The sequence below is a fragment of the Girardinichthys multiradiatus genome, chromosome 1 (assembly GCF_021462225.1).
Source record: "Girardinichthys multiradiatus isolate DD_20200921_A chromosome 1, DD_fGirMul_XY1, whole genome shotgun sequence".
NCBI lineage: Eukaryota > Metazoa > Chordata > Actinopteri > Cyprinodontiformes > Goodeidae > Girardinichthys > Girardinichthys multiradiatus.
This window is the reverse complement of record NC_061794.1, coordinates 508,738-524,413: the sequence shown is the minus strand read 5'-3', so window position 1 is coordinate 524,413 and position 15,676 is coordinate 508,738. Positions and strand designations below refer to the sequence as shown.

General features: G+C 41.1%; 1 protein-coding gene across 2 annotated transcripts in view; it reads right to left on the bottom strand.

Annotated features, from left to right (window-relative positions):
- The window catches only part of rtel1 (regulator of telomere elongation helicase 1), a 62,026-nt gene extending 59,025 nt beyond the window's left edge, over positions 1-3,001 (bottom strand). The window contains exon 1 of one of the 2 annotated variants that reach the window (XM_047365572.1): positions 2,645-3,001. In XM_047365572.1, the coding sequence (XP_047221528.1) occupies positions 2,645-2,746 (102 nt within the window). In that variant the 5' untranslated portion in view covers positions 2,747-3,001. The remainder of the gene's footprint in view (positions 1-2,644) is intronic. The other variant, XM_047365563.1, reaches the window with a different exon arrangement.
- Between the last annotated feature and the right edge of the window lie 12,675 nt (positions 3,002-15,676).

Below are 15,676 nucleotides of genomic sequence, written 5' to 3'. Positions count from 1 at the left end.
TTCCACATCTTAGTGTGAAGATAGGATGTTGTTTTACTGTCAAAACCTGTCCACTGTGTTTTCTCAAGTTTCACAGACGGTGAAGGCTGCATTACCAGAAACAGCCACTTCCACCCTCCAGTCCTTTATTCCTGGGGACTGGATTCTGGTCAGAGAATCTAGGAGAAAACACAGGAAGTCCAGGCGCTGGAATGGCCCATATCAGATCCTACTAGACACCCAGGAAAGCTGCAGGAAAGCTGCAGGAAAGCTCCAGCTCCTTCAGCTTCATCTGGCTTCCAGGACACAAGTCATCTTCCAACTGGATCATCCACGGCCTGAAAGGTGTGAGGACAGCGGACCACCACAAGATAAAGAACTGTAAGCTGATCACTGGCGAGTGATTGAAGAGGTGGTTGAAGAACACTGTTCTTACAAGGGCACAATAATCCCTTGGGCAGTGCAACGTTATTTCAGAATCTACTTAAGGCCATCGCATTGCCTGAAAGTTAGAAATCATAAGGTCATTTGCCTCACTGCACACACACCACAGTGAGAGATTCTTTCCTCCCACTTTAACAGCGAGACTGACTCTGAGGAGGAAATCTCGGATACTTTTATCTAACTTTTATGTTTATTGCTTGATATTTATCGTTATGGTATTATTACAAATTTGAATGTGTTCATTTCCACCGTTGTTCAGTTGGACTATGGAAGCCTAACTTCCAGCAGGTTAGAGTTCCTGTTTCTAAATATGTTTCTAGAGGAGCTTCCTACGACCGCCCACCTGTACCAGACTGGTAACAGGGCAGCTTGAAGCCACTCAGGAGAGTCAGCAGAATTTTTTGTTTTTTAAGTTGTGTTTATAATTTGTTTTCTTTAAAAAAAACTGTTTGCTTTCAGTACCAGAAGAAAGGACATTCCACTTCAAGGTCACGATGCAGTTAAATGGAAGATAGTCTGTTCTGATGCTAATAACTGGTATTGCAAATATTTTTTATAACTCTTGTGTTCATTTTGGGAAAGGTACAGCAAAGACAATGTGTGGTTAATCTGACTAATAATATTCATCAGCGGATTTGAAGAGAGATTCATCACTTTTCTGACTACTATGATCATGCTGATAATGTCTGGTGGCAACTGATGCATCAAACCGTGAGGAAGATAAGAAATGATTGTTGTTATGTTTGTTGTTTGATTTCACGTGCTATTAATGATCAACCATTTTTGGTACCAGTTCCTATTGATACTACTTATGCTCTAGCTACTTTCTTTCCAGATAACAGGTTGGTGGAGGTCATTTTTCCTTGGGTGATGGTTTTGTAGAATTTTCTTTTAGTTATGTGATTATCTTGTAATCAGAAGAAAGGAGTGTAATGGAAAATTATTTTAAAGTGCTCTGATATTCCCTTCACCTCTCTCCTCTGACCTCTGTGTTTTATTAGTGTTCTGTTTTTATTAGCAGATGGACTCTAAATTCAAATGCTGGAGAGTTTTATGGTTAACCCTTCCTGAAGTGTATATTTCAAGGGAAGGTAGATGGGTGCCCTCATAAATAACTTTGTTAACTCTGACCCGGGGAGGGTCTAGGGGCCATATTTCTAAAACTCTTTGAAGTTGAGATAACACCCTCATTTTTGGTATAAATACTGTTTGTGATTTCTGTTCGTGGCTCTGTTTCACTGACTAACCTCAGTGTCAGGGTCTTCAAACGCTGAATGCCTTTGAATAAAACTTATAAGACAAAGTCCGGATTTTCTCTTGTTATGAGTCAACTTCTACCCACTTTGATAAGAAAATTCCACAACAATTTCCTGTTGTGTACTCCTGTTTCTGTCCCTCATGTACAAAAACAAGTTGTTCTGCCAACATCTTTTGACCCGAGTACCACTGGGATCTCCTTTTATCAGCAAGAAAGCAACCAACAGAAGCATAAGAAATATTCTCCTGAGAGACTGTGTCTTTTCCATCTTGCATCTTTTTCTGGTTAAATGTTTTTAAAAATATGAACTGGATATTTACATGGTTGCTTCCTAAAAACACTTACTAAACAACAAGATGAAAGAAACTCATTTTAAACTCATTCATAGTTGTTACCCAGTAAAATATGTTTAAATTAAAAGGTATCATTGGGAACTAGTCCACTTGTGAACCTTTTGCAAAAATATTGAGACCTTATTCCATTTATTTTGGGATTTTCTGGACTGACTGGAATATTTTCTTATGAAAAAAAAGATATATTCGGTCTGGCATGGGGACAAAAGTGACAAAAAAATGTTTGTTACTAATTCGTTTATAATCTATGGTAAATATTATGTGCATTCCTCTAAATGTTTGCAACATATGTCCTGTCATCATTGAGTTACCATTTAATAACATTGTTTTTGTTCTGTTGTTTTTTTTGCATATGTTCTATGGTTCTGTTTTGTAAAATTCTTGTTTCAAATAAAGTTTTAGTCCTTAGAAAAAAAGGTTACCTATTCCTGTTGCTATTAAACTATTTAGATCTGGAGTTCACTGCTTTGCTCTTGCTGTTAAAACCATCTGTTTAATACTCAGTAAAGTTCCGCCTCCCGGCTAGCTAAGTATCAAACCATGGAAACAGCTTGATGTTACGGCAGCTGTACGGTGTATAGAAAGCCTTCGTGTTTTCATGGGGACTTACCTTCTGCAGACATTCAATCACTTTGCTCATGTAGTCTTTCTGACATTCGTACGGATTGAAGGGGAAATTAACGTTCACTCCTTTCAGGTTCAGTGAAGTCATGTCTGTCTCAAACTGACAGCAGTTTACTCTATTATGGTAAAGCCGTTGGTTAACTGTAGCTATGCTCAAGACAAAGAAGACTATTTATGGGAACGTCTGTCTGAATAAAACTTAATTTCTAATGAAAACTTCATCAGCTTCGCTGTTCTTTGTCTTCTTCTAACGTTTAGGAATGCTTGGCAAACAAAGTTATGAACATGCCGCCAATTTACGACTTTTTCTTCATCATTTTCTTCTTCTTTTGTTTTTATATTGGCGGATGACAAACCAACTTAAGGTGCATTTACCGCCACCTACCGGACTGGAGTGCGGATGTCATTGACAGTCAGGGAACTTGATGAGTTTGAGTGTGCATACCCATACACACGCACATTTGTATGCGTATGAATATGTAAGTACATATACATATATATTCATACTTTAAATACGACTAAATAACCAAATTTTTTTTAAAATTAATTAATTGTTTTCTAACAGATTTTGATTCCTCGCCTAACATATTAATTAAAGAAAGTGCTTTTCCCTCTCTGTTTAAAACCGAATTTAAATGCTGACGTTCTTCTGAATATTTGCTACATTCTAATAAGATATGCTCCACTGTTTCCATCTGATTACAATAAATACAAGTCCCTGTTTCATGTTTCCCTATCTGAAAAAGAGAACTATTAAGACCTGTTTGACCAATTCTAAGACGTGATATAATCACTTCTTCTTTTCGACTTCCATCCCTAATTCTATTACCCCCCACATTCTTTTGAATATTTTATAAATGCCTGCCATTATCATGATATCATTGATTCTTCATTTCCTTTGATTCCTACATGAGCAGGTATCCTGACAAATCTAACAGAATAGTTTCTATTATGTAACTGGACCAAAAGGTGATATATATTAAACAATAAATCTAATCTACAAGATTTACCAGACTCTATACTTAAAATTGCAGCTTAACTATCTGATGCAACTATAGATCTATTTACCTCCTTAACATTATCAGAAAGCAACCATTTCAAAGCTAATATAATAGCAATTAATTCAACTAAATAAACTGCTAAATGGTCTGTTGTTCTTCTTTTAATCATGACTTTATAATGCAGGATATACACAGCTGCTCCTGTTTTACCACTATTAGGATCTTTTGACCCATCTGTATATATCAGAAGGTCTTCTTTAAATTTTTCCAAATAATCTTTAACTTTTACCCATTCTGGGGTCTTTTCCTTTCTAAGTATTTTTCCTATTTGCAGGTCAACTACTGGTATGATAAATAACCATGGTAAAATCAGTGATTCTGGAACAGTGAAACTATATTGAAACTGTGTCAGACCTAAATTTTGAGCTTTTATATTCCCAATCCATCCAAAAGCTATTGTAGTTACATTTATGATGTTCCCAACAGTCTTACAGTACAGCCTTTGTTGGATGACCATATTTATGTCCCTGAAGGTTTATCCAGTATATATATATATATATATATATATATATATATATACAGTACAGACCAAACGTCTGGACACACCTTCTCATTCAAAGAGTTGACTTTATTTTCATGACTATGAATATTGTAGCTTCACACTGAAGGCATCAAAACTATGAAATAACACATGTGGAATTATATACTGAACAAAAAAGTGTGAAACAACTGAAAATATGTCTTATATTCTAGGTTCTTCAAAGTAGCCACCTTTTGCTTTGATTACTGCTCCGCACACTCTTGGCATTCTGTTGATGATCTTCAACAGAATGCCTTCAAACAAGATGGCGCCGCAGATGGTCGCCTCGGCGTGTTGGTGCGCATTGTTTTGTTTTGTTTTTTGCTTTAAAACGGTCTTCTGTGATGGTACCCGGAGCTCTCTCACCAGAGAAGAACTCATGAACATCAGGGCTACTACACCAGAGGAGTTATTTCCCACTTTTCTGCCTACTGCTCTGGAATTTTTGGACATTCTGGTCAAAGGTGCGCTCACCTTTGTTCACGCGGTGAAACGCCGGAAGAGAGGGAAACGGACTGGGGTGCTGGTACGTCTTCGCCAGCGTGGACTACGAACACCGTTACCTGGAATATTTCTCTCTAACGTGCGCTCACTTCCCAACAAAATGGAGGAACTACAACTGTTGTTGGGGAAAAACAGGGACTTTTATTCATCGGCAGTTTTGTGCTTCACGGAGACGTGGCTGTGTGGATTAATACCGGACTCTGCGCTGCAGCTGGCAGGATTCCAGCTCTACAGAGCGGACAGAGACACGGAACTCTCCGGCAAAGCGAAAGGTGGAGGAATCTGTTTTTACCTCAACAGTGGTTGGTGCAACGACGTGACAGTGATTCAGCAGCACTGTTCTCCAGACCTGGAAGCCTTCATCTTAAACTGTAAGCCTTTCTATTCCCCCCGTGAGTTCGCTTCGTTCATCCTGGTCGGTGTTTACATCCCGCCGCAAGCTAACGTGCAGGTCGCACAGCGCATGCTCGCCGACCAGATACTGAGTGTGGAGCGGACCAACCCGGACTCCTTAGTTATCGTCGTTGGCGACTTTAACAAAGGTAATCTCACCCACGAACTCCCCAAATACAGACAGTTTATAAAATGTCCGACCAGAGAGGACAACATTCTGGATCACTGTTACACCACCATCAGAGACGCTTATCACGCCGTCCCACGTGCTGCACTGGGCCAATCCGACCACATCATGGTCCACCTGATTCCTGCATACAGGCAGAAACTAAAGCTCTGCAAACCTGTTGTGAGGACGACAAGGAAGTGGAGCAGTGAGGCTGTGGAGAATCTCCAGGCGTGTTTAGGCTGTACAGACTGGGATGTGTTCAGGACTACTACCAACAGTCTGGACGAGTACACAGAGGCTGTGACTTCCTACATCAGCTTCTGTGAGGACAGCTGTGTACCATCATGCACCAGGGTGAGTTACAACAACGACAAACCCTGGTTCACAGCTAAACTCAGAAGGTTAAGACTGGATAAGGAAGAGGCCTTCAGGAGTGGGGACAAAGACATATACAGAGAGGCCAAGTACAAGTTTGGCAAGGCAGTGAAAGAGGCCAAACGACTGTACTCTGAGAAGCTCCAAAACCAGTTCTCAGCCAACGACTCTGCGTCTGTCTGGAAAGGGCTCAAGCAAATCACCAACTACAAGCCGAAAGCCCCCCACTCCATCAACGACCGACGCCTCGCCAACGACCTGAACGAGTTCTACTGCCGCTTTGAAAGACAAAGGGACAGTCCTGCAACCATCTCCCACGACGCCCCCCAACAGCTGCAGCCACAATCCACCACCCCCATCTCTCCAACCTCAAGAGGGGCCTTGGCACCTCCAACCCCCACCCTGAAGTTCCCCCCCACCAGCCCCCTACCCACGCAGAGGACGGCTCTTTCCATCCAGGAGAGGGACGTCAACAAACTCTTCAGGAGACAGAACCCCCGGAAAGCTGCTGGTCCGGATTCTGTCTCACCAGCCAGCCTGAAGCACTGCGCTGATCAGCTGTCTCCAGTCTTCACAGACATTTTTAACACCTCACTGGAGACATGTCATGTGCCAGCCTGCTTCAAGTCCTCCACCATCGTCCCTGTTCCCAAGAAGCCAAGGACCACAGGGCTTAATGACTTCAGACCCGTCGCCCTGACCTCTGTGGTGATGAAGTCCTTTGAGCGCCTTGTGCTCTCACACCTAAAAGACATCACCGACCCCCTCCTTGACCCCCTGCAGTTTGCCTACAGAGCCAACAGGTCTGTAGATGATGCAGTCAACCTAGCCCTTCACTTTATCTTCCGGCACCTGGACTCCACAGGAACCTACGCCAGGATCCTGTTTGTGGATTTCAGCTCTGCCTTCAACACCATCGTCCCAGTTCTGCTACAGGAGAAGCTCTCCCAGCTGAGTGTGCCCGACTCCACCTGCAGGTGGATCACTGACTTCCTGTCTGACAGGAAGCAGCGCGTGAGGCTGGGGAAGCACGTCTCTGACTCCCTGACCATCAGCACCGGTTCCCCCCAAGGCTGTGTTCTCTCTCCTCTGCTCTTCTCCCTGTACACCAACAGCTGCACCTCCAGTCACCAGTCTGTCAAGCTTCTGAAGTTTGCGGACGACACCACCCTGATCGGACTCATCTCTGATGGTGATGAGTCTGCGTACAGATGGGAGGTGGACCATCTGTTGGACTGGTGCAGCCAGAACAACCTTGAGCTCAACGCTCTAAAGACAGTGGAGATGGTTGTGAACTTCAGGCAGAACCCAGCCCCACCTGCCCCCATCACCCTCTGTGACTCCACAATTGACACTGTGTAATCTTTCCGCTTCCTGGGAACCATCATCTCCCAGGATCTCAAGTGGGAGCCAAACATCAGCTCCCTCATCAAGAAAGCCCAGCAGAGGATGTTCTTCCTGCGGCAGCTGAAGAAATTCAACCTGCCAAAGACTATGATGGTGCACTTCTACACAGCCATCATTGAGTCCATCCTCACCTCCTCCATCACCATCTGGTACGCCGCTGCTACAGCCAAGGATAAGGGCAGGCTGCAGCGTGTCATTCGGTCTGCTGAGAAGGTGATTGGCTGCAGTCTACTGTCGCTCCAGGAACTGTACACCTCCAGGACCCTGAAGCGGGCAGGGAAGATTCTGGCTGATCCCTCCCACCCCGGTCACAGACTCTTTGAGACTCTCCCCTCTGGCAGGAGGCTGCGGTCCATCCGGACCAAAACCTCACGCCACAAGAACAGTTTTTTCCCATCTGCCACCAGCCTGGTTAACAAAGTCCGGAAACCACCCTGACACTCTCCCTTTCCCCCACACCCCCCTTTTTTTGCTGACAGGACACTTGTAACTTGTAACTCTATGTGTTACATTAACGCTCAGCTTGGACTCCTGCTTTACTTGCACTGCTTTACTTGCACAATGATCACCTGCACTGTTGTATTGCTCTTGCATCTTATACTGCTTTATATTTACTCTCACTCACTTAAAACTGTGCACATATATTTATATTATATTGTAGATATGTTTATACTGTTTAATTTGTATTGTATTGCACCGACTACGCCAAAACAAATTCCTTGTATGTCCAAAAACGTACTTGGCAATAAAGCTTTTCTGATTCTGATTCTGATTCTGATTCTGAAGAGGTAGTCACCTGAAATGGTTTTCACTTCACAGGTGTGCCCTGTCAGGTTTAAAAAGTGGGATTTCAATCCTTATAAATGGGGTTGGGACCATCAGTTGTGTTGTGCAGGAGGTGGATACAGAATAGACTGTTAGAATTTGTATCATGGCAAGAAAAAAGCAGCTAAGTAAAGAAAAACGAGTGGCCATCATTACTTTAAGAAATGAAGGTCAATCAGTCCGAACAGTTGGGAAAACTTTGAAAGTGTCACCAAGTGCAGTCGCAAAAACCATCAAGCGCTACAAAGTAACTGGCTCATATGAGGACCGCCCCAGGAAAGGAAGACCAAGAGTCACCTCTGCTGCGGACGACAAGTTCATCCAAGTCACCAGCCTCAGAAATCGCAGGTTAACAGCAGCTCAGATTAGAGAACAGGTCAATGCAACACAGAGTTCTAGCAGCAGACACATTTCTAGAACAACTGTTAAGAGGAGACTGTGTGAATCAGGCCTTCATGGTAAAATAGCTGCTAGGAAACCACTGCTGAGGACAGGCAACAAGCAGAAGAGACTTGTTTGGGCTAAAGAACACAAGGAATGGACATTAGACCAGTGGATATCTGTGCTTTGGTCTGATGAGTCCAAGTTTGAGATCTTTGGTTCCAACCACCGTGTCTTTGTGCGGTGCAGAAGAGGTGAACGGATGGACTCTACATGCCTGGTTCCCACCGTAAAGCATGGAGGAGGAGGTGTGATGGTGTGGGGTTGCTTTGCTGGTGACACTGTTGGGGATTTCTTCCAAATTTAAGGCATACTGAACCAGCATGGCTACCACAGCATCTTGCAGCAGCATGCTATTCCATCCGGTTTGCGTTTAGTTGGACCATCATTTCTTTTTCAACAGGACAATGACCCCAAACACACCTCCAGGCTGTGTAAGGACTATTTGACCAAGAAGGAGAGTGATGGGATGCTGCGCCAGATGACCTGGCCTCCACAGTCACCGGACCTGAACCCAATCCAGATGGTTTGGGGTGAGCTGGACCGCAGAGTGAAGGCAAAAGGGCCAACAAGTGGTAAGCATCTCTGGGAACTCCTTCAAGACTGTTGGAAAACCATTTCAGGTGACTACCTCTTGAAGCTCATCACCAGAATGCCAAGAGTGTGTGGAGAGAGAATTTAAGTACACCCTTTCGTCAAACTTTTCGACATGTGGGCGGGACGTCCGGTGAGGGCGGGACTTCCGGTTGGCGCCATGTGGGGGCCATGTGGGCGGGAGGTCACGTGGTCAAGCAGGGGGGGGGTGTCCAAGGGGCGTAACCGTGGATGCTGATTGCTTGTCGTCATTAGGGGCGATACCTTAAATGAGTCAATTAAAACACACAGGGGTGTGTTTAAGGGTGTTATTAATAATCTGTATGTTTTGTCAGGCGTTAATACATCTAAAAACAAACAAAAAAAGACATGCATCCTTTTATATTTTAAAGGTATAATCAACTTAATGTTGACCTATCACATGAAATCCTAATAAATGAACTATGTAACCTGACAGAACTGTAAGTTCATTTTGCTTTTACAGCAGGACCTATTTTGTTGAATATATGAGCCAGTCTAAATCAGTTCAAAATAGAAAAGACCTAAAAAAAGTAAATAAAAGATTGTGCTTCACTACATCGATGGAACGAGAAAAACCTTCAGCTTCTGCGTCAACAGACAGGAAAGCAGGTGAAAGAGGTAAGATAAATATGAGATTAACAGAAAAAAAAAAAAACTTTACAATCCCTCAGTATACTGTTTCCAAGTTATAAATTGACTCTAGCAATGATGTTTTGAATCATGAGAGACTCCATTTTAGGAAAAAGGAATGATAATTTTAGTTACCTGTAGCTTTTCTAAAACATTTACTTTTCATCTTAGAGTAAAAGGTTATTCAGGGAGGTTACAGTTATTCTATATCCAACTGTTGCGGGCGATGTCAGGAAGGGCAGTTAGGTCTGTTTCTTAGATAACCATATCACCTTTGAACTCAAGAAGGGTTTTGGTCTTAAAACATAGTCTTTGCAGTTGAGATAACACTGTCATTTGGGTTGCTCATCCCTCTGAACCTCTGTGTTATTGAAGAAAGCTACAAAAACCATTATTAGAAGTTTTGATGGTTAGAAAAATTCCACAACAGATAACACTGTCATGTTCTGGTATAAATACTGTGTAAATGTTGTCCGGGGGCTCTGCTTCATTGGCTAACCTCAGTGTCAGGGTCTTCAAATGCTGAATGTCTTTGAAACACAACACTTGTTACATTGAAAAATACCAGTACTGACAAGAAAAAATGTTGGTAAATATTTCAGGAAACCTGGAAATTGTGGCATCTACTTCTGATAATTCACAAAAGTACAATGACATCTTTAAAAGTAAGTAAGTAAGTATTCATCTTTAAGAAATCATTAAATGCATGTGAATGTTATCTAATATTGTTTATATATATTGTTTATATATATATATATATTTGTTTCTTTGTCATAGAACCCACCGCTGATGACCTTGATGATTTCATCTTGACACAATCAGAATATGGTAAGTAAATGTTAAATGCAATAAAATATATATATATATATATATATATATATTATAGTTAACCCTTGACAATGTTTCAATTTATAGATTTGATGAGAGAGGTAAACCCGAATGATCAAGTTGGAGGATTCAGCCGCTGGAATCGACAGTCAAAATTGAGAAGGCGAATTATTTCCAAACAAGAAAAACCCCCAACAACATCTGAACTTTCTTCTAACACAGAAATTAAAACTGATTCTTTGAATACTCCTCCGTCAATTATCATCATTTCCCCTGAAGACACAACGGATAAGTTACCGGCACCTCCAGAAAGTAAGTCCTAAGAACTATCTATTTTTCTTTGAGAGTGAATGTATTTTATTTATGTGTTATTAGAGACTTGTTTTAAACCTCAGATAAAACTGTTTACAGATTCGACTGAGAGCCCTGTGGAAGACACAGCTGTCGAGCAGCACCAGCAGCAGCAGCAGGGTAGAAAAAAAAATAAAAATTAAATAAAAACAATATATATATATATATGTATTTTAAGCATAGTTCAATAAAATGTCATATAAACCTGTTTACAGATACATCCAAAGATGCCACATTGAATCCGTCCACCAGAAGGTCGCTTTTCAAAGATCAAGACAGCTTTCAGCAGAGAGGCACCGTTTCAGTTCAACGAGAAGTGAAATCTGGTGGTTTTACTGCAAAGAATCGGAGTAAGATAAAAAAAAAATTGTTTTTTTGGGTTTTTTTTTTTCCCCCTTAAAAAAAAAACTTGTGTATTTTAAAAACTATTATCGTTTATTTATGAACGCTGTGCTGCGCAGCGTAAGATAACTTTTATTGTCTTCTGTTTTTACAGAATATTTAACCCCGGCCAAAAGACAGCGACTCTCTGCGCTACAAAGCAGAGCAACGCTAGTGAGAGGTTTAATGAACGGTACGTTTTAATTCATTCATACTGAATTAATTTGAATTCCCCTTTTTTTTTTTTTTTTTCAGCTTTAATGTGATTATTTCTATATATATATATATATATATATATATATATTTTTATTTATTTATTTTTTTGTTCATTCTCCTTACAGAGGTAACGTTGATGGTAGGACAGATTGGTCACAGAAACGGACAGCGCAGGAAGACAGTCTCTACAGCCTCACGGGATCTTCGTAATAAGGCCTCATCTTTAACGCTTCTGGCAGCATGTCAGATTCTGTTAAAGAAGCATTTTGGTGACATCAAGGTGATTTTAAACTGAACTGATCACTGTTTTGTTTTGTTTTTTTCTGTAAGTTAGTTTTTTAATTTTTTTTTCTTATGTTCATAGAAATGGATAACCGAATCAGACTTGCCCTGGATGAAATAAGAAATTTAGTTAATGAACTTAACGAAATTCCCGTTAATGCAGAAGTAGCAGATAACATCGTTTTAAATGCATCTCCTGCTAACAGTGAAAATGTAATAAATGAAGATCAGCACGGTGACGTTTTAAACGTAACCAATCAGGCTCTTGAAGATTTAAATAGAGTATCGTCTCCACACAGCATTCAGCAAAATGAACGCGTCAATGCAGCGAGAGGGTCAATTTTGACAGCATCAAAGGGCTGGTCGAGGGCTACTTACAGAGGTCAAGTGAGGGTGTCATTGAAATCCCTCAACACACGATCAGGAGGGATAAAAAGAGATTCCGTTTGACAAACGCGACATTTCTTAAAAAGTTTCGACTGGTGTATGATAAGAGACGTCTTTTTTCTGACGGGACAACTCTGCCTTTCGGTTATTAGAGTTGAAGAAGAAATAAAATAAAAAGTCACATGGATTTACAGGAGATTGATTTTGATCCTAGATTTAGAGCACCTTTCTCATGTATGATAGTTGGACCCAGCGGCTGCGGGAAAACTTTCTTTGTAAAAAGTATTTTACAAAACTGTAATCATGTCATGGATATTGTTCCAGAAAATATTGTATGGATTTACACATCTTTTCAACCCATCTATGCTGAATTGCAGAAGATGAATAAAAATATTACCTTTGTGGAAAGATTGCCTCATTCTTTTGAAGATGAAAACCTGTTTCCTCCTGATCAGAATCATCTGATTATTCTAGACGATGTTATTGCTCAAGCCTCAGATAATGAAAACGTGATGAAGGTCTTTACCCAGTTTCGTCACCATCGTAATATGAGTGTTATGATGTTGACTCAGAATGTATTTCATCAGGGAAAGTTCAGTCGCACTATTAGTTTGAACTGTAATTATATGGTGTTGTTTAAGAACCCGAGAGATAAGCTGCAGCTGAATATACTGGCCCGCCAAATGTTTCCATCTCAAAAGGGTCTCTTCTTGGAGAGTTTTGAAGACGCAACGAGAGAAGCTCATGGATATTTAATCATCGATTTTACGCCTACCTGCCCAGAACATTTCAGACTGAGAACGGGGATACTTCCTCAGCAGTGGCCTGCTGTGTACGTTCCCAGAACAAAGTAAGTCATCATGTCAGCGCGTATAAAAAGGAATGTACCATTATTCAGAGCTTTGTACCAGGCCTGTCCACAGAAACGTAAAGATATTCTCGCACACTGCTCTCCCGACTTTATTCAGGCTCTGTGCGAGATTGCACTGAATATCCTAAAAGGTAACATTAAACTATCACCCTCTCAACACTGACAATTGAAGAAACAAAGAAATATCATCAGATTGTTGGGTGATAAAAGAACCGGGATAAAAACTAAACAGCTGGCTCTCAAAAAGCAACAAGGTGGTTTTATTCTCCCCATCTTAACGGCTCTTGCACCCTTGATCGGTGATCTAGTGGGTGGAATCATCAGGAGATAATGTCTCTCAGAACATCGCAGAAGATGTTTCTCATTTCACCTCATCAATTCAAGCGTCTGACCCAGTCAGACACGTCCATCAGACAGACGGCGGAGGAGAATTTGGATGCTGAAATGAGAGCGATATTAAACGAGCCGGGTTTGACTTCTTATGAAAAAATCAAGAGATACGATGCTCTTCTCCAGAGGTATCTGACTTTACTTAAGCAAGGTGTCAAAGAAGAAAAACAGCGGGTCAGTTTAACGCTGCAGCGTGACACAGAGGTTCCTGAACATGAGCGGTCCCAAGAAAAACAAGGCCCAGGGCAGGACGAGGCCCCTAAGGATCAGGTTCTTACGGAAGTACTGAAAAGCCTTCCTAAACACAACCGTAAAAACGCCGAGTACATTTTGAAGAAATTATCCGAAAGAAGTGAGAGTTGGACTTCGCGAGGTGAATTTGTATTAAAGGAAATGTTATAAAAGGGTCCCACATGATTGATTTGTTGAAAAATCTCATGCTTCCGTTTAAAAAATCTGGAGCATCACAAACCCGAGGATGGTCTGACTTTCTACACACCATGTCAGAGATAAACATCCCTATATCTTCAGTCATTAACCCTTATGCTCGTGAAGAATATAGACGTTTCAAAACAGAGGGTACATCGATTGAAAATGGGGGTACACCCCCCAGCGTTAAGCAGAGAAGAAAAAGAAGAAGAAGGCAGATAACTCATTCTCCCTACTGGTCGAGATCTGAGCTGGAAGATCCAAAAAATGCTGATGGGAGATCAAAAAGGTCTCTTGGTAAGACGACACTACCACCCCGATGGATTACATTTTCACCATAAACTGTTATAAGAAAATGAAACATGTAGCCTATTTCTTTTATTCAATAAAATATTTATTGATTATATTTTTCAAGTCTAACTTCGTTCTCTACTTCACACACTAACATATGATATCATTACACAAATATTAAATCATAAGAAAAAAAAAAAACAAACAATGAAAAAGAAAAAGAAATAAGACAATTTAAATTCCATAACAATCCATAAATATCTCCAAAGAGCATGTTCCGTGAGTATAAAATGTACAACTTTGATTAACGACACATTTCTGATATTTTTTCACAAAGTTAGATACCATTCAATCATTCTTAATCACATCTCCGGTGTATTTCGACAACACTTGCTGCATTGATAATCCGCACGCTCTATGACATAGATAAAAAATGCAATGGTGACCGCACACAGTGGACAGAGTGTTTTGAAGCTGATTATTATGATACAATATTTTTGAGGATCTGTCTTCTAAAAATGTTACGATGCTTGACGGGTAGAACTCGAAATCCGGAGAGAATCCATGAGTCAAAAAAGCTGGATAGACCATTCTCATCCAAAGTCAGAGCTAGCCAGTGTTCTCCAGGCATGTGTGAAGGATGTGTGTTCACAATAAAGTAGGCCGGCCCTGGGAATTTGTCAGCTAGCAGCGGGAGCTGGTCGCACGGCCATACACCACAAAACAAATCTCCCAGCAGATGATGCAGCAGGTTCTCAATTTCATGATTATTCATGTCTGATTAGATTAATAATAATCCACCAGCACACGCCTCTTTGAATCAATCTCTAAAATAGAGTCATAACAAGCGTAGATGATCAGCGTGGTGGTATGAGGCAACGGGTTTCTGAAGCGCATTTCCAATCTTAAATTCCCCCTGGAAACTGGAGATAGAGCATCTGTGTCCTCGCCCGGGTTAAGATTAAATGTGAATAGAGAGTATCCTTGATTAAATTCCTGACGTGTTATACTCAGCGGAAGATCTTTTAGATGTCGTCCTGTAGCCGTAAACAAGTTGTAATACTCTCTCACTGAATGACCTTGGTTAAAATTGGGCTGGGAGGCTTTAGCAGGAATTTGTCTGCCATCCTTACACAAAGCTAAATATTCCATATCAAAATGATTAAAGTCAAACGGATTGAGATTGCGTGTTCCTGTAAAAGCATCATGATCCAGTAACGCAATCACCACATACTTGGGAAAGACGCCTAAGAAAAGATTCTCTTGGTTGCATACCCTTGAATTTTCAGGGATGGAATATGTTTTTACATTCACACGTGAAAGTGGATACAGAGCATTTGCTTTCATTAAAGCTGAAGCGTGCCCCAGTCGTACAGCTGGAGAGACGGTAACTTTTTTGATGAAAAGAGATGGTCCTAATATCCTGAGTTTGTAAGTGGAGTCTCTTGCTGCCATGAGACAAAAGGCATCGTTGGCTCTTGTAAGTTTAATTTTGAGGTCAACAGAGTTTAAAAGAAGTCTCTCACAGAAAAATATGTCTGCATGCAGGGGGCCTAGGAGATGTACCTCCCTGGAATTTGCCGTAAAGCCTGCTCTGCTGTTAAGACCTTGGTTAGGGCCGTTAGTTGTAACAATAGAGTTCAGAGCACCTG